This window comes from Euleptes europaea, chromosome 8 (assembly GCF_029931775.1).
Source record: "Euleptes europaea isolate rEulEur1 chromosome 8, rEulEur1.hap1, whole genome shotgun sequence".
Lineage (NCBI taxonomy): Eukaryota > Metazoa > Chordata > Lepidosauria > Squamata > Sphaerodactylidae > Euleptes > Euleptes europaea.
In genome coordinates this window covers 62,786,488-62,806,357 of record NC_079319.1, presented here as the reverse complement: position 1 = coordinate 62,806,357, position 19,870 = coordinate 62,786,488, and the positions used below count along the sequence as shown (strand labels likewise).

The window sequence follows — 19,870 nt, the reverse complement described above, 5'->3', positions numbered from 1 at the left end:
ATCGAACTCAGGTAGTGAGCAGAGGGACTGTAGTACTGCAGCTTACCACTCTGCGCCACGGGGCTCACTATTTCAAGTGTTACGTTACACTATATAACCCCCCCAAATTATTTACAATTCTGAATAAAATGAATTAAAATCTAAATGCTGTATGTTTTTTTTTTAATCTAGGCATTCTAATTTATTTATTTTAAATAATAGTTATTTGTGTCAAAGAAAACACATTGCAAATATTTATTATTATAGGAGAAAAATATGGCCACACTCCACTTTCAGGGTTAGAGCCCCAGTCAAATAATATTGCCACAGTAGTGAGCTGTGAGTTTGCTGAACAAAGCAAACGGGGTCAGGCCCCTAGTTTTCAATAAACTGCTATCACTCAGCCTAATCTGACCCTGTGGGATAACATGGGGTTTAGGACAATGCTAAAATTTCCATGCGGAACTGGGAAATCGAAATAATTTAAGTTCTTAGATTAGCATAAAATTATAATAAATCATGTGGTTTTATATCCAGAAGGCCATAGAATTCCTTCTCTGTTTCTTGTTGATTCATTTCACCAGTATAAAAATACCTTCAGGAAATGCTATGTGGTCAGGAAGTAGCAGAACCCTGCAAGAAGCTCCATCGCATCTCTGTTCAGTATTGTTGAAGATGTATTGTCTTGCTCTCGTTCTTATTGCAATTCTACAAACATGTAAAGGTAAGTAATTTAGGTTAAGACACAATTCAAATAAACTCTAATTTCATATAACCTGTTGTAGTTATCGGGTTAGTAAATTCAGTTATACCAACAGGACTTAATTCAAAGGAAATGTTTTTAGTATCCAGATGTAAGTATTTCTACAAAGATTTTTTTTGTCTCACAGTTGTTCCAAACAAGGCTTTTTGCTAGTGCTTCCGGGTACCATTTTATTGGGAGGCCCATGAAAATTGTAGTCTTAGAACTATTTGGTTGATCACTGAATGCCGCAGGTGTGGGTTTGTGTGTATCACTGGTTTCGACATTTAATGCTGCTAATACCATTCTGAGTTCTTTTTGTTTGTTGGTTTTGACAGGATGTCTCGCTGTGGGAGAGGAAAGAGAAATTGTGGATTCAACTGTGAAACTTACCAATAATATGACTCTTGAATGTGTCCATCCAAAGACTGCAAATATAATCCAGATGTCATGGATTAAGAGTGAAGGCAAAAAGACAATTGCGGTCTTCAGACTGCCTCATGACCTGCATATTACTAGCACATATGAAGGCAGAGTAAATGTTGTTAATCATACTATGAATGATAAGTCCCTGGTTTTCAACAGCACCACTAAGGCAGATATTGGCTTATATGTATGCTCTTTTCAGACCTTCCCACATGGAATATGGGAAAAGAGGGTACAGGTTGTCCAATCAGGTAAGATAAATGGTTTTCTTGCTGTCTTGGAAGATGGATAAGTGCAAAATATCACTTCTGTGGGTGCATTTGGCTTTGCATTAGTGGCTGCCAACAGTGACCAAGGTGTTTTGGATCTTTGTGCTTGTGATTGTAGATTCGATGAATGTGATAATGGGGAGAAAAAGGTTGAATGGTAGAGCCCATGTGTTGCATCCTGAAGTTACCAGGTTCAATCTGGCATCTCCATTTAACGGCTTTACAGAACACTCTTCAATGCCCTGTGACCCCAGGATAAATCCTCTGTGACCCTAGGACCTCTGTCAAAGTAGATTATAATGAATTAAATGGATCGGGGATCTGACTAGGTGTAGGACAACTTCATATGTTCCTGTGGCCATTTTTCCTGTGCAGTGTACCTGTGGGGAGGGATGCTTTGAATAAAGCGAAGCAGCAGAGGAGAAGGGAGTGTCCTGTCCCTGCCAGAATATTTTAAAACTTCACCATCACCACCAAACTGCTTTCACTGAGAACAGCAGTATGATTTTCTTTATTTGGATTGTAATTTTAAAACCGTAAACTAGGACAACATAGCTTCTCAATCTTTTGCACATATGTTACCAACAACACAAATGCACAAATCTTTTCCTTCTCAGGGTCTAACTATACAAATGTATTTTAAAAATGTATTTCATTTATACCCCATCTTTCTCCCCAGTGGGGACCTAAGCGAATAACAGGACCTAGGAACCACTTTGTAAAGAAAACCAGCTTTAGAAGAAACTATTCAGAGTATAGAAGTGTGTGTGGTGGGGGGAGTGAGGGGGTTGTTAAACCCTTTCCTTGCTCATCCCTTCCCTGCCCCAAATCTTTTGCAAACTACTTTTACCCCCACTCCCACCCCCAATGCCAAATGTGAGTTTTCTGGTGGTTCAAAATGTATGCTTGCAACTATATGCATCAATTTGGGACACCATGGGAGGAGGAGAGGAGGTACTTGGAGGAATATAAAGTTGACAAGAGGAAAAAGGTTAATCACATCCCCCACCTGCTGGTTCTCCAGTCTAAATTACACCTTCCTGAAATGGCTGCTCTTTTACAAAAGGGGATGGGGTGCAACTTTATTGCATGCATTTGCATGCTAGGCTTAGTATACGTATAAGCCGGTTTGATTCTCCTTAAAAGGTAGAGAAAGTTGGCATACAAAAACCAACTCTCCTCCTTCTCCTCCTCCTCCTTAGTTACATCATGGTATCACTGACTTTAGGTTAGAGTTGGATAAAATGGTAAATATCTTGCATGTTTTTCCAGCTCTGCATTCCGTCACTCAAATCTTTGTGCATCCCTATGTCTCTTGGTTCAAGTCATGAAGTGGTCCAACTGGCCCCATAAAATAGGACTATTGTCTACATTGGCTCCTGGTGGCATTTGGGTTAGATCTTATTTTGGGCTGCTGTTTCAAACACAGCCATGGGATCCAGCAGTAGATCTTTGCTAATGGAAGAGGGAGGATTTTTACTGATCTCCTATTCTTTCATCTTGCTCTTCGCGGTGTTATTGCTGGTCCCCTGTCCCCTATAATTCGCATTCTGTGGGCAATTTCAAACTGCAACAGTGTGTTGACAGAAAGTCCTGTTGACAGAAATCCCTTCTGTCAGTGGAAATGATCTTTGGAGCCAACTCATAAAATTCAAATTAATTAATATCCTACATCCTGTCTGTCAATGAAAATTCTGTACTTCAGTTTAAACAAGCATGTCTGATTCTGACGAAAAAGTAACATCAGTTATCTAGAGGTATCAAAAGTTGACTTACAGATAAAAACAAATATTAGTGATTCAAAGGTGCATATGACATAGATACTTCATGTGACTGAACCTGTGAGTGAGAGCTTTCTACGTTCTCTCCCTACCTCATGTGAAAGGAAGAAAAAATGCAAGGAAATTGCTTCTCTTGGTACATGGCTGTTACAGATGAATTACATTAACTATCCAATTATTCCTCCTGCTGAAGAAAGTGCAAAGTGCTTAATTTTAGCAGCTGATCTCTCTCTCTCTCTGTGTGTGTGTGTGACTAATGTAGGCTTTCCTTCTTAAGTGAAACTTTTATTTCCCCATGTGATGAGAGCTAATGTGGTGTAGTGGTTAAGAGCAGTGGACGCTAATCTGGAAAACTGGGTTTGATTCCCCACTCTTCCACATAAGCAGTGGACTAATCTGGTGAACCAGGTTTGTTTCCCCACTCCTTCACATGAAGCCTGCTGGATGACCTTGGGCTAGTCATAGTTCTCTTTGAACTCTCTCAGCCTCACCTACCTCACAAGGTGTCTGTTGTGAGGAGAGGAAGGGAAGAGAGTTGTAAGCCGGTTTGATTCTCCTTAAAAGGTAGAGCAAGTTGGCATATAAAAACCAACTCTCCTCCTTCTCTTTCTCCTTCTCTTGCTTCAAAGTTCTGACACTTCTCATTCTGGACTTGGGCTAATTGAACTTTGAGAGAGGGTTCCTAGTTCAAATTTTTAAATAAGCCCTAATGAAAAGCATAAGTGTAAAGGTTCATGGCGGGAGAAAAAAAATGTCTTGTCTGCAAAAAAAAAGTAAAACCAATTAGATGCCCTGTTCCTATTGAAATTCCAAAGGAATTAAAAACTTGCTGTCTATTGCTGGTTTCAAACATTTGCTAAATTGTTTTCTGATTCACAGTCTTCACGGTGTTATGATGAGTTTAATTAGCCATGTATTTTCCCATTCTTTAGCTGTGTCTGGTCATGGTTTTCTGCCAAATGTAACAGTAAGAGTGAAGACCCAGAATAATGTCACAACAATTTCATCCTCAGTTTAGCACGTGATCCTCCACTAGTATGAGAGATTCATATGGCCATAGTGATTGAGTATCATTTCCTCTCTCTGAGAAGTTCGTGCTCAGATCATCAATAATGGGGCAGTTACTTTAGGCTGTGCATTTCATACAGTGCACCAGTTCAAGGCTATGGTCATAAGATAAGGACAATGGCAGAATGAGGGTACTGCATGAATGCCTCAGAGTGGCACAAAGCCTGAGACAGAAGCTTTTATGAGAGCATGAAATAATAACACCCCAATGACAGGGTGAAACTCTAAGACTAGATCTGACACCAGTAGCCTATTTTATTACTATCTTGTTATTACTTGATTAATCAGCTGTCATTGTATTTATAGAGGGATCAAGGGTGATGACGACCCAAAAATATCTGCTAGGAATATGAGGAGAAAGCTGAGCTCACCTAGAGCTGAACATCAACAGCAGCTGGGCTTGGTGACAGGCTGAGAACCAGAGGTTCCAGGTGAAGACAGCTCTCTTCTTTTGTGGCCCTTGCTGAGGTGTCACCAGACTAACACGTAATTGTAGGGCAACTAATAGATGTAGCGATGCTTTCTCTAGTGGGAGGGGGACACCAGCTTATCAGAATTGGTTCTTTGCTGATGGATGGAGGGATGGGAGGGGCTGATACATTGCACACTGGTCAATGGTAGAGCATCTGCTTGGCATGCAGAAGATCCCAGGTTCCCCGGAATCTTCAGTTTAAGGGACTAGGCAGGTCGGTGATGTGAAAGACTACTGCCTGAAACCCTGGAGAGCCACTGCCGGTCTGAGTAGACAATACTGACTTTGATTGACCAAGGATCTGATTCAGTATAAGGCAGCTTCATGTGTGTGTTCATGTGTATGAGTTGGGCTGACCCTTTTTTTACTGGAAGGTAAGTACGTCTCTCAGACTCCCAAGGTGTTCTTTTCTCACCTCTGAAGCACTGGCTGGGAAACCAGTTGGGGAAGTTTGGGTCACCTGTGGACTCCTCTTGAGGAAACCATGTTTTGTTTAGTCAACCACAGTGACAAAGATCCTCTCCCTCTCAGCAACTGGGAAATAAGGAAGCACTAACCTAACACCATTGGTAACAATACCATGCAATAAACCCAAAAAGTATTTAAAAACTGACTCTGGCTACTTGAGGGATTGCATAAGGCAGAATTTGTAAACAGGAAAATGAAACTTAAGTGCCACTGACAGACAAATATCTATGGCCATATAGAAAAACCCAGTATAAAACATTCATGGTATCCTTGATATAAGACATTCATTTTGTAGATTTACAGTGTGCAATGTATCAGCATCTCAAGTCACTATAATTGTTACATTCCACCAAAAGGTAGTTTAAAAAGATAGAAATATGAGATTATTCTATGAAGAAGAAGAAGAGTTGGTTTTTATATGCCAACTTTCTCTACCACTTAAGGAAACTCAAACCAGCTTACAGTCACCTTCCCTTCTCCTCCCCACAACAGACACCCTGTGAGGTAGGTGAAGCTGAGAGAGCTCTAAGAGAGCTGGGACTAGCCCAAGGTCATCCAGCTGGCTTCATGTGTAGGAGTGGGGAAACCAACCCGGTTCACCAGATTAGTGTCCTCCGCTCCAAACCAGATGGGAAATTGAAGAGTCAATCTGTGGCATAAGAAATCATAAATTTGGAACTGATACAACCTGTGATGGACAGTTATAAAACACACACACACGTTCCAAGAGGGTTGAAGAAAAAGTTGGATGGAAATTCTTGCAGCTTTAACTGTCTACTGATGAAGAAATTAAAGCTATCAGAGGCCAGTGAAGTTTTTAAGGGGGGGAAAACTTGGTATTTTACTACATGAATTTGTCATAGATCCAAGAGTCAACTGAGAATAGTCAACATAGCCATTAGTAGCTCTTTCTTGGGCTATTCTGAGAAAGGGAGGGGCTGTGGCTCAGTGGTAGACCATCTGTTTGGCATGCCAAAGGTCCCAGGTTCAATCCCCGGCATCTCCAGTTAAAGGGACTAGGCAAGTAGGTGATGTGAAAGACCTCTGCCTGAGACACTAGAGAGCCACTGCCGGTCTGAGTAGACAACAATGATTTTGATGGACCAAGGGTCTGATTCAGTATAAGGCAGCTTCATGTGTTCATGTGTTCAACCAGATGGAAGCTGAACACTGAATGAGATGAAAAGGGTATTCCTCCTTCCTAGTGGCTCTTTATTTCTTAGGGCTCACCCCGGCCTAGTAGTCTTCTGACTCCTGTGTTGCTAAAACTGGCAGCATGAAAAGTTGTATGTCTAACGACCATGTGAAGGAGAGCATGGGACAATCTCTCCCTCACAGCTGCTGAACTGCCCTCTCCCAATCCCCCTTATCTGAAGGAGGAAGAGACCAGAGGCGGCTAATGGACAAAGTGTTAGCCATTGAGGATGGCTATTTATGGGTGCCCCCATTTCTGTGAAATGTGTGATCATTCTTATAAGAGAATTCAGAATGAGAGGCAGTCATTCCCAGTAATGTCAGTTCTGAAGGGGAAAGCCTTTGATGAAAAATTATAAATTTTCTGGCTTTGGGAGAGCTGCACGACCTTGCAAGATATTAAAGCCCACTAGTTAGTTCAGGAGGTCATTAATTCGTACGGTCGTCGTAAGTTGGAAGCAACTTGACAGCACGTAAGACAGACACATGCCATTTCTGCCATCCATCTGACAAAATTAAGGATTGTGAATTCTATTTTGATGCTGCTGTCTGGTGGAAAAAATATCATCAACCTCAGAATTATAGATGTGTGCATATTTCACAGTTGTGAGATTACTGTAGCTGACACCCTTATATGGAAGCTGGTTGTGGTGAAAAGAAAAATATCTTTCAACGACGCACCAGCAACACCTCAGCTTGGGCAATTTTGCCCTGCGCAGATGGCAGAAATGCAGGAAGCCAGAAAGGCAAGATGCAGATTCCAAAAACCTCTGGTCAATGGATGCCAGAGATGAAGCAAGAGAACTTTTAATTTTACATCTCAAAGATCACAAGTACTGAGTGGTAAAACAGAATCCTGGCAGGAAAGGCCATTTGAGACCTGGAAGGCAGAAGGAAGACATCTGCATAGGTTCCTTTTCTAGCCCCCTGAGCTCCTCACACCTTTTGGCTCTTATACAGTGAACTAGATTTGCAAGGTAAAATAATCAAAGTCCTTTTGTATCTCACTTGTAAATGCAATTCTGGACACAGCAATTACTTCCCAGGAAAGGGCCATTTGCTCAAACCATTAGGCCAAATAAGGTTGTCATCTCATTAATATTCAAGTGCCCCTTCCTTCATAGCTCAATCCAGTTAGCCACTCACAGCCTAAATCCTGACCCCACCCTTGCACCAATAGGGTCTCAGGCCCTCACTTGCACTAGTCAGAGTGCAGCCCTGAATTCACCAATGGGAAATGCCAATGTTACACTCTTGGTTCAATGAGATTGCAACAGCTAGTTTTGCACTGGATACCTAACTTAATCATGCCTCTCTATTGACTCGTGAGACCTAACCACTTATTGATGTTTGAGCCTTATCTGAGGAGTTTTTATGTTATTGCCCATTTCTCTGTCGGACAACTCCACACCTCCCATTGGTTGGAAACTCTAGAACAGGGGTGTCAAACTCATTTGTTACGAGGGCTGGATATGACATAAATGTCACTTGATCGGGCTGGGCCATGTGTACCATAAAATTTAATGCCAGGTACTGGAGATACCAATTAATGACATTATTTTTACTTTGTTTTTTTTTAATTAAAATACAAACATGCTTAAAACAATAACATTCTTAGGTCGTCTGTGCATGGGTACTTTCACTCATGTTCACTCCTGGTCTGTCTCGGTTGTTCCGTAGAGTTATGCATACATTTTCCATCCATTAGAGATGACCTCGCTGCCAGCCCTCACAAATCCGGGATCTTCCCATTCCTCTGTTAATCCGATTCTTCCCTCTCCCCTAAGCTCAGCCCAGGTGAAATCCCTGTGCATAATCCTGTGCATAAGGCAAAGTGCCAGATACGGGCGCTTGGTTTCTATCACAGAAAGCATGCAGCCAATTACAAAGTACATGTAAAGAGGTGGGGATTCAAATGCTTTCTGCTTCCTTGGAGCTCTTTCTGAGCAGAAGAAAGGCTTTTAAAAAAACAAGTTTTGGATTTCTCCCCCCCTCCTTTCAGATTGCTCTGTTTATTGTTTTTTTCTTCTTAAAATGCTTTTTTATTTGGCAATTGGTTTTTTTGGCGGGGGATTTTCTGTCACAGTAAGCATTACAAAGTAAGCCAATTACGGTATAAAGCAGCATTTAAAGAGGTGGAGACTTGATTTGAGCTCGGAGACTGCTGGTGCTTAGATTCCCAACAGGAAGGTGTGGGTCCAGCCAGCAATGAACCTCAGGTTAAACCCCCATGCATAAATGACTTTACAGTATTTTCTTTTATTTAACAGTCTTTGATCATTGACATCTCAGGACTAGAGGGGTGGTTGCCTCAATGGCAAGCCCGCAGTGGGCTCACCTGCCCAGATTGGGACTGGGGTGTTTGTGGCTGCCTCTGCTGGTGAGCCTGCAGTAAGCTCACCAGCCCAAATTGGGAGTGGGGTGGGGAAGTGGCTGCCTCAAGGGGCTGGATCCACCCCCCAGGCCACATGATTGATACCCCTCCTCTAGAGACTTGCATGCACAGCAGGGAATCAGGGACTGGCTGTGACAGAAGAAGGGTGGAACTAGAATCCGTCTGTCACATACGCATTTATTAATAACAAAGCATCCATCAGATCATTTAAAACAAAGAGTAATACATGTACGAATTGTTACAATTTAAAAAAGCAGTCTGGGGAATTAAACCACAAAACATCTATCTTCACATCACTTTATGAAAATACTGCTAGGAATAGTGCAAGTACTTAGAGGTTCTTGATATTAACTGAGTTTTTTTAGACAATTGTTGATTATGGTGTGATTGAGTTTCTAACTGATAATATGTTATTAAGGTTGCCTGATGAATATCATATTCACAGGGGGTGTATCTCTGTGAAATGCTTAATGGGTTAAGAGTATAAGTATATAAATTGATACAAACACTTCTTAAAATTTTTTCCTTCCCCTACTGTTTGTTTAACAGGGAACTTTACGTCTCCATTCTCACCAGCTTCCCAAGTCATTATTGAACCAGGGAAGAATGCCACCTTTAGATGTGGGACTGACCTTGTGATAGCAATGAACCGTGTGACATGGGAAAGGGTTCGTGATGACACTGTGGATACCATAGTCCAATGTGCTCAAGGCCAATCAATTCATGGTTCGGATTACGAAGAACGGGTAGAGGTAGACTGTGCTACCCAGGCAAACACAATTGTGCTTTGGAATGTCACAACGTCTGATTCTGGGATGTTTCGCTGTTGTTACATCGGAGCTTCAGGTGAATCTGGAGCTCACTGGACAAAGTTGACTGTCACAGTCAACGGTAAGTGGGGGAAGGGTTTGTTTTTTATCCTGCTCTTGTTCATTGGCATGTATTTATTTTCAATTTATTTATTTTAAATGCATCTAAAACTCTCCACTAAGTAGCATGGAGGCTGAATGATAGTCATGATGCATACCTGTTCTCTTCAGGGTCAGAGGAGCATGCCTATTATATTAGGTGCTGTGGAACCCAGGCAGGATAATGCTGCTGCAGTCGTCTTGTTTGGGGGCTTCCTAGAGGCACCTGGTTGGCCACTGTGTGAACAGACTGCCAGACTTGGTGGACCTTGGTCTGATCCAGCAGGGCGTTTTTTATGTTCTTGGAAGCAAAAACAAATGAAAGAAATCAAGCACCCCAGTTGGGATAGTGAAAAAAATCACACAAATCAGTGAGGCTGTACCCTTCCTTGATAGGATGGTCTGTACTAGATTTTATTTATTTACTTCGGGAAAAAATCATGCCACCTCTACAGCTTACAAGATAAAAAACGATAAAAAATTAAAATATATTAATTAAAATCCAGCATTGAAAAAAAAAGAGCCAGCATAAAAACATAGACTATAAAAACAGACCACTTAAAGCTTAAAACAAGTTTCCAGACTAAAATAGGGTCAAAAGACCAACCCCTTAATTAAAAGCCTGGGTGAACGGACATGTTTTGGCCTGGCACTGAAAAGAAAGCAAAATAGGTGCCAGGCAAGCCTCAAGGGGCCAGATGGGGGAGAAAAAAATTACAAGTAATTTCCTGCTTGGGGAGATGTCACTTTCCCCTCCTTCCTATGATCCTCTGTGAGGGTGGTGATAGCAAGACTGAGCTCTGAGCTCTAGACAGCAGAGCTCTAATAAAAACATTCCTCGGGCTCAGATCAAACTTGCAATGCAATAACACTTTTACAGCCTGCTTCGTATCCGTAACCCTGTTTTATAATTATGGTGCGAAGGCAAGACTATTTTAACACAAGAATGGAGCATACCTGTAAGGAGAGCTTATGAGGTTCCACTCTTTTGAGAGCCAGCGTGGTGTAGTGGTTAAGAGTGGTGGTTTGAAGCAGTGGACTCTGATCTGGAGAACCGGGTTTGATTCTCCACTCCTCCACACGAGTGGTGGAGGCTAATCTGGTGAACCGGGTTGGTTTCCCCACTCCTCCACATGAGCGGCTGAGGCTAGTCTGGTGAACTGGATTGGTTTCCCCACTCCTACACATGAAGCCAGCTGGGTGACCTTGGGCTAGTCACACTCTCCTCACAGAGTGTCTATTGTGGGGAGGAGAAGGGAAGGTGATTGTAAGCCAGTTTGATTCTTCCTTAAGTGGCAGACAAAGTAGACATATAAAAACCAACTCTTCTTCTTCTTCTTCTTCTTCTTCTTCTTCTTCTTCTTCTTCTTCTTCTTCTTCTTCTTCATCTTCATCTTCATCTTCTTCTTCTTCATTTCTGCTGCAACCTTGGACACTTAATAGCCAAGTGGCAGACACTGGAGAGAACTCTCTGAGAAATAGACTGTTTGAAAGCTCTGTCACATGACCTATTTTCTAGGGAACCCACATGAAAGGGCACATCATTGGTTTTGCCCTAACACTCTGCTCCCCAGTCTTTCAACATATATTTCAGTGATTTCTGTCACAGTGCTGTTCCTGTGCACATGGTACAAACCTCCGAGCCAAGGTACATAACAAGCTACATTTCACTTCTTAACAGAGCTGTTCAAGCCACTCATTAGGTTTTACTGCCTTGTAACTGTCTGACCTGTCAATGTTTCTTCTGCAGAGCCAGTCAGAGCAAGGAAGGTTGAAACCACTCACCCGTGACATTTCTGGAAGCTTGTGAAGAGAAATGTGTGTGTGTGTGTTTGGCAAGAGCTTAAGAGAACGAAGGCAGGCTTCAAAACATGCTTAGCAGTCTTCCATCCACCTATTTTTCTTGATAAGAAATATAAGTGTTGTTTCTTGGAAATTGGTTGTTATTGTTTTATTTAAAACTCTTTATCCCTCCTTCCTGACCAATGAGGTCCCTCAAAGTAAATTAAAAATCAACTGCCTGGTGCAGTGGTTAAGAGCGGTGGACTGATCTGGACAACTGGATTTGACCCCCCACTCCTCCACATGAGTGGCGGACGCTAATCTGGTGAACTGGATTGGTTTCCCCACTCCTCCACATGAAGCCAGCTGGGTGGCCTTGGGCTAGTCACGCTCTTTCAGCCCCACCTACCTCACAGGGTGTCTGTTGTGGGGAGGGGAAGGGAAGGAGATTGTAAGCCGGTTTGATTCTTCCTTAAGTGGTGGAGAAAGTTGGCATATGAAAGCCAACTCTTCTTCTCCTCCTCCTCTTCCTTCTCCTTCTCCTTCAAAAATGTATGTCCCTACCCCCCATTGGTGCCAGGAATGCATTCCATTGGTGCCGAGTCCTTTCAGTTGTATCTGGCTCATAAATTGTGCTGTCTCTTGGATTCAGTCACTTAACTTCAAGGCTGCACTAATGTAATGAGGTGTACAGGGGACAGCCATTGAAGACAACTTGGAAACTTCCATTAGTTCAAAATGTGGTGACCTATCTGTTGACTGTTACTTGTCACTCTGGTATTAGACCAACTACCTTGGCTGCCGGTGTGTTTCCAGGTTTAATTTAATTTCATTGACTGGGATGCATGTATCTGAAGGCTAACCTCTGCCTAGGCCTGGCCGGGAATTATCAACAATGTCTGCTGTCTGCTAAACAAAAATGGCCGTGTCTGAGTGGTTTTCCTAAGACATCACATTGATTCTGCTGTGGGCTGCTTCATCTTTGGTGTCTTTCAAGACAGCTTGCAAAGCAGATCTATTTTGCAGGTCTTTTTTGTTGATCTTAGATGTCCTTGTGTAGTATTTTAAGGTAATTTTTAAAATGGTGGTTGTGTTTCATGTTACTGTAAACTGCTTTGAGTCAGTTGTAGGGTTGCCAGCTCTGGGCTGGGAAATACCTGGAGATTTTTGGGGCGGAGGCTGAGGAGGGTGGGGTTTGGAGAAGGGAGAGACTTCAATGCCATAGAGTCCAATTGCCAAAGCGGACATTTCTCCAGGTGAACTGACCTCTATTAGCTGGAGATCAGTTGTAATAGCAGGAAATCTCCAGCCACCACCTGGAGGTTGGCAACCCTAGTCAGATGAGGTGGCTGGTGTGGTATAGTGGATTGAATGTGGGAGTGGGAGCTGGGAGACCAAGGTTCAAATTTCCCACCCAGCCATGAAGCTCATCATTGGGTGACCTTGTGCCAGTCACTTTCTCTTAGCATAACCTGCCTCACCACCCTGGAAACACATGAACACATGAAACTGCCTTATACTAAATCAGATCATTGATCCATTAAGGGTCAGTATTGTTTACTCAGACTGGCAGCAGCTGTCCAGGGTCTCAGGCTGTCGTTTTTCACGTCATCTATGAGCTGCTTCTTACTGGAGATGCCAGGGAGTGAACCTGGGACCTTCTGCTCTGCCACTTGAGCCATGCCCCCTCCCTAACATTGTGTGAGCTCCTCAGAGGATGGGCAGGATAACAATTTGATAGTTCATAATAAAATAACCACCTGGAGATATTTTCTGTTTATGGAGGTCCATCCTGCTTCCCTGAACAAAATTTGTGCAGACAATAGATTAACATCATTCTGTTTTATGAGGTACCCCTTGCTGCATACGTATTGGTCTATGGAGGCAATCCAAGCTCTGCTCATGACCTGAGTTCGATCCCAATGAGAGTCAGTTTCAGGTAGCCGGCTCAGGGTTGACTCAGCCTTCCACCCTTCTGAGGTCGGTAAAATGAGTACCCAGCTTGCTGGGGGTAAAGGGAAGATGACTGGGGAAGGCACTGGCAAACCACCCCGTAAACAAAGTCTGCCTAGTAAACGTCAGGATGTGACGTCACCCCATGGGTCAGGAATGACCCGTTGCTTGCACGGACCTTTTACCTTTTGGATTAGATGGCCTGTATGGCCACTTCCAACTCTATGATTCTATGATTCAAGAAGAACTAGCATCTGAAATCTGTTTCAAAATTATGGGCAGAAAGGTATTGGCTGGATAGTAGGATTTTTTTTTTACAGTAGGTGTTGTTCGGCAGTGGAATCAGCTACCTAGGGAAGTGGTGAGCTCCCCCTCACTGGCAGTCTTTAAGCAGAGCTGGACAAGCACTTGTCAGAGATGCTCTAGGGGGATCATGCATTAAGCAGGGGGTTGGACTAGATAGAAGGAGCCTTGTGGCGCAGAGTGGTAAGCTGCAGTACTACAGTCCAAGCTCTGCTCATGACCTGAGTTCGATCCCAACAGAAGTTGGTTTCAGGTAGCTGGCTCAAGGTTGACTCAGCCTTCCACCCTTCTGAGGTCGGTAAAATGAGTACCCAGCTTGCTGGGGGTAAAGTGTAGATGACTGGGGAAGGCAGTGGCAAACCACCCTGTAAACATAGTCTGCCTAGTAAACGTCGGGATGTGACATCACTCCATGGGTCAGGAGTGACCCGGTGCTTGCACAGACCTTTTACCTTTTGGACTAGATGGCCTGTATGGCCACTTCCAACTCTATGATTCTATGATTCAAGAAGAACTAGCATCTGAAATCTGTTTCAAAATCTAAAATAGCACAAAGACTCCAGATTTTCAGTATTCTTTTCATAAGATTACATTCTACGATTTCTCGTTTGCTTTTGGCAGCCTACTTGATGCTCAAGCAGGGGCTGATTTTTTTTAAAAAAACTTTGGAAACATGTCTGGCTTGTGCTGGGAGGCGGAAGGTTTGTCCAATGCCATTTGTGATAGAAAAGTATTATGAATAATTGTGTCTGCTTTTGACCTGGCTCTGTTCCAAACACATACATTGTCATTAACTCAGCCCAGCAAACGAGAATCTCCCCAAACAAGCACAAAAACAAATTTATTTTGAGCCTCAGGCAGTCCTTGTTCCAACCCCTGCAGTTACAGAAACCACAATGCTCTCTCCCTCATGCAGATGCCTGTCTCATAGATGTGATACTTCCTGTCTGAATATATCAAGGTTACAAATATGGCAATGTTTTCTGATACTGGCCTATAAACTAAATTGGTTTTCTAAAATTGTTGCAAAAGAGTATCCTTGCTGAAGAGATTTCCTTCATCCTGTCAGGTACCCCAAGATAAAGCTTTTCTGGGCAGACAATTGGGACCAGTGTACAATTTATGCCTTTCCCACTCCCAGTACACTCCTTGGACTTTAGATGGTTGGGCCAGCATGACCCTATGGATTATACCAGCGCAACTAGAGCTAATGGATCTGTAAACATTCTTATGAAACTTGTGGGTATTCAAGATATGCCCATGCATGAGAGGACTATTTGTTTAATCATGGGACTCTTCTGACCAAATACAATTCAGGTTCCCAGTACTGCAATGGCAATTAAAGATGACTGTAGGTGAGACATACATTTATTGCTTATTTTCTTTCCATTAATTAGGCCACTCCACAAATCAGTTGAGCCAAAAGTGTTTTGCTTTGAACCACTTTACCGATGTCAAATCATCAGGCATGATCAGCATCTCTTGGTCTACTCAGCTTCACCATACTTGGTGGAACTTTATCTGTGGATCAGAGGGTACATGTTATTGACTTAAATGTTGTCCCCATTAATCATATTTTCCACCTTTCTTCTCCTAGTTCCTTTGGATTACAAGCAGAATATCTTTGCCATAGCTGGAGGTGCTGGAGTTGGGGCTACCATCTTGCTACTAATGCTCATCTTGTCCATCGTTGCAACTGTTGTTCACCATAGGAAGTAAGCAGTTTATTGGATCTGTGGACATATAGGCAGATTTATCTGATATTTGTTCAGTGACTTTACTGCTGTGCTGCCTTCTGTGTTATTCTTTATATAGCTAGATAATTAACACTGATGTCTATACCAGCAGTGACTTAAAGGGAGAGATGTGTGAGTCCATTTATGCTGCCTTCTCATCCGCTGGAAGAGAAAGCATTTTGAGAAAGATAGGAAAGGTCATATATTGGGGGTGGTATGCCAAGGAAAAGAGTAGTTGCTTTTTCTCCATTTCTCAACTTGAGAGAGTTAATCATATGAGCAGTTGCTACCAGAGGTACGCAATATAGATCAAAGCTTCACTTTATTCTAGGTCTGAAAAATCCATTATGCACACTTTTGGGTTTTTCGAAGATCTGCTCCCTTGGACTCTATATTACTATAATCTCAAAAATGCCTATGTTGGCCCTGGCACCAAATGTAATGATTGGTTTATGTGTGCATCACCAGAAAGAAGAGGAAAAGGATCATGATGCCACCAAAAGCCGTTTTTACCACTGAACGCCAAGTAAGTCTGTCTAGAGACTCTGGTATGTGGGTTATATGTTTGTGTGTTTCAGGGATGGCTTTGGCTGAATGAATTCTGTTTTATCCCTGTTACAATGTGCTTACATTCTCAACTTTTTATGATTTGCTACACTGCACTATTATTCTGAGGACCTGAGGATTTGGTCTTCTTTGTTCAGCCTTGTCATTTTCCATCAGAAGCGAGAGAGGATCAGTTAGTTACAATAGAAATCTCTTTTCTATCCGTGAGGTGCTATTAGGTAGTGCTGATTTGTGAGCTGATACAGTGCTGTTTCATTCTAATAACTAGTAGGGCAGGGAAGAGGGCCTGCAAAGATTCTTTGGGCTATGGGAAATTGAAGTGGCCCTTGGAAATAGTGGTTGACAGCTAATGCACAGATTTTGAAGGCCTCCCCCCCTCCTTTTCAGGAATCTTCAAAAGCTCAGGACAATGCTTGCCAGCGTGCCTGCAAATACTTTGCATGGATAAATGTGTAAACCTATTACCCTAGGCAATAATGAAGTAAGAACTAGAGCTAAGCTGAAATTGCTTCCCTACTTTTATGTTTCGTTTTGTATTTTTTTTTAACTCCATTTTTTTGGTGATCAGACATGATGTGAACATACTGTCTGGAGCTGTTTACACATTGCTGAGTCCCATTTGTGATGGCAAAGGAGGAAATTTTGTGCTGAGAAGCAGCAGCAGTCAAGGGGGCAAAAGGCTGCCAAATGGAGATGAATGCTTGTGTGTGTGTGTTAAGTGTGGTCAAGTCGCTTCCGACTCATGGTGACCCTATGAATCAGTGTCCTCCAAAATGTCCTGTCTTTGATAGCCTTGCTCAGATCTTGCAAACTGAGGGCTGTGGCTTCCTTTATTGAATGCTTGACCAGCTAGTAATTTGACTGTGTCCAGAATGCTAATTTCAAATAAATATTTGGTATTGCTTCTTAGGCATCTCCAGAAAAAAGGCACCTTGTTTGCTCCTGTTTTCTGCTTGTGGCACATTTAAACCGGATGTGGGTTGGTGAATGAAAGATTTGATGTCAGGGTAGGGTGTTAAGTAGGTCCCTTTGGTTTCCTGCCTAGTTTTTTTCCTCCTCCAATTCACAAACTGCAAAGGTGTTTCCCAAACATTCAGACAAAACATGCATAGAAATCACACCCTGTGCTGTAAAACACAAAAGTGGAAATAATCCTAATTTTGCCTAATTTTAAGAATCGCCGCTATGAGAATAGAGGCTCTTTTGCCGAACCACCGGCCATTTACAGCAATCTTCAGTTCACTGTTTTCTCCCTTCCCAGCCCTTCCATGGCCAACAGAATGCAAGTAAAGGAGGAAACACGACGGCATCTGAGACAAAGCAGCAGGCGATCTATGTCAACTACACACGTGGACAAAAAATGCAAATGTGACCATTTTGTCAGCATTGTGAATGAGTTGGCCTGAAGAATATGTAGCTACTGAGATTCAATATGGGCTAATGTGACCCCCCTCCCCCCATTACCTTTCACTTGATTCGGGAATGAAGAAATTTTGCATACACGTGTGTATACATGCACAGATATGGAGGGTGTTGCGGATACAACAAGAAATAATTTACACAGGGCAAAGACTTTGGCTGTGCAGAAATTAGAAGATGGCAGCAGAGCTTCTTTGTACTCTAGGTCTGAAAACAGGTTTGGCCTAGAGGAATGAGAGACACTGAGCAGGTCTTCAATTTGTTTTATGGCCAAGTATTTAGCTGTTGAAATGCCATCATCTACTTTCTCGGCTTCAGAGGCTGACAGGGTAAGGCGGCTATGGTTGGTGACTAGAGAGGTATTGTCCGGTCACAGTTCAGTTCACAAAACCAGAATCCTTCTCTTTCCTTATGCCCAGAATGAATAGCCTCTTTAGGAGTTCCTTCTATTCACTATAAGATGCAGGTTTCCACTGTAAGGTGCGGGATTGTGCAGGCTTCTATACAGTAAAGAAATTGAAGGATGTCAAGTCCCTGCTTTTCGGTACCACAAGGAGAAAAAACACCCACACAGGCACAAGGACTCTTGCCATCCTTATTGTTAACAATTATGATAATTTATTTATAAGGTTTCGTTGCAACAAAAATAAACGAGAACAATGTGGCAAATTGAACCATGAAAAGAGAATCCACATATAATAGGTATGTACACATATATAAATATATATGTGCGCATGTATCTCCAGCTATCTAGACAGAAAAGGGTATAAGGCTGGAGGTGGGGAGAGAATCAGTGAAGAAAACCAAAAAGCAGAACTTATTGAGGCCTATTTTATCATTTAAATTCTTGTCTTTTAACAAGGGAGCAAGAGCTCCCACGAAAACTACTGACAGCTGCTGAGTGCTCTACTGTCTTAGGGTAAGTGTGGATCGTATTTCCACATGTCCCTTCTCACTCCAACTATCGTTAATTTTAGCTTGACAGCCTTCTGAATTTCCACTAAAAATGAGCCCCAACAGGAGCTGGGGCAAGCCAGGCGGCACAGCTATTACCATAATAGAAATTGCTACTCATTTGTTGCCATTGTAACCACATGTATGACTGCATTTAGGATTATGAGGAATGTATGCCTTTGGGGGCCCTGACCTGGATGGCCCAGGCTAGGACAATCTTGTAAGATATCAGACGCTAAACAGGGTCAGCCCTGGTTAGTACCTGGCTGGGAGACTACCAAGGAAGGTTGTTGCGCAGAGGCAGGCAATGGCAAACCATCTCTGAATGTCTCTCGCCTTGAAAACCCAACGGGGTCGTCATAAGGCAGCTGTGACTTGACAGCACGTTCCACAACCACCCTGCCTCTGGGGCTATTATGATGCAGCCATATCAATGTGCGCATTCAATGATAAAAACTTTAAAAATATCGGGGAGGGAAAAACATGGCGACCGAGTGATCCACTATTTTACCATATGTGGTGAACATGTAAGAAAGCAAGGAAATATTGGATAATGATACAAGACAATTTTTAAAATCTTTTGCATTTCAATTTTGTGATGGACTTGAAAATTATGTTGTTAATATTTTACCAAGCAATATTAAAAAAAAAACATATAATGAACTATTTAAGTATATGGTGATGGCGGCAAGAGTGGTGTATGCAGCAAAATGCAGAGAAATGCCCAGATTTAGATGAATGGATTAATAAATTAATAGAATGCGCAACTATGGCAAAACCGACATCTTTTATACACAGTTGGCCCATTTCAGAATTTCGGGGAAAATAGAATGCCTTTTTTCAGTTATCTAGATAGAAATTTGAAACGGAACTGAATCAAACTTAGATAAAATGAGAGAGCTTTAGGCAATAAGTAAGGAATAAATGTGCCAACAGATATGGAAAAATGTGTTATAAGCAAAGAGCAATGTAATTCAACAAGGCTGACAATAGAATTGTAATTTTGAATGGCAAGCTTTGAATATATTGTTATATTGAGTTTATGTTTTAATGTTTTTATGGTTGTTTGTTTGTGTTTGTTAAAATAAAATTGTCTTTAAAAAAACTTTAAAAATCTGCACATAGGCAATGGAATTTTGTGATCTGCACGAATGATTCAAATAGAACTAACTTGCATTGTTTATTTTTTGCTGTTTTGCATAATAGCATTTATTTCAGTTTTGCTAGTCATTGGCAGAGGGGTAACACTGAGCCCCCACCCCTAGCCACTGACAAGGGGAGGGGCTGTGGCTCAGTGGTAGAGCATCTGCTTGGCATGCAGAAGGTCCCAAGTTCAATCCCTGGCATCTCCAGATAAAGGGACTAGGCAAGTAGGTGATGTGAAAGACCTCTGCTTGAGACCCTGGAGAGCCGCTGCTGGTCTGGGTAGACAATACTGACTTTGATGGACCAAG

At 42.3% G+C, this 19,870-nt stretch overlaps 1 protein-coding gene across 1 annotated transcript; it reads left to right on the top strand.

Moving 5' to 3' along the window:
- Positions 1 to 588: 588 nt before the first annotated feature.
- On the top strand, positions 589 to 17,415 carry CD226 (CD226 molecule). Its single transcript, XM_056854944.1, has 6 exons — positions 589 to 703; positions 1,060 to 1,398; positions 9,344 to 9,685; positions 15,338 to 15,455; positions 15,945 to 16,002; positions 17,305 to 17,415. Exons 1-6 carry the CDS (start codon positions 589 to 591, stop codon positions 17,413 to 17,415), a joined length of 1,083 nt encoding a protein of 360 aa, XP_056710922.1.
- The last annotated feature ends 2,455 nt before the right edge of the window (positions 17,416 to 19,870 follow it).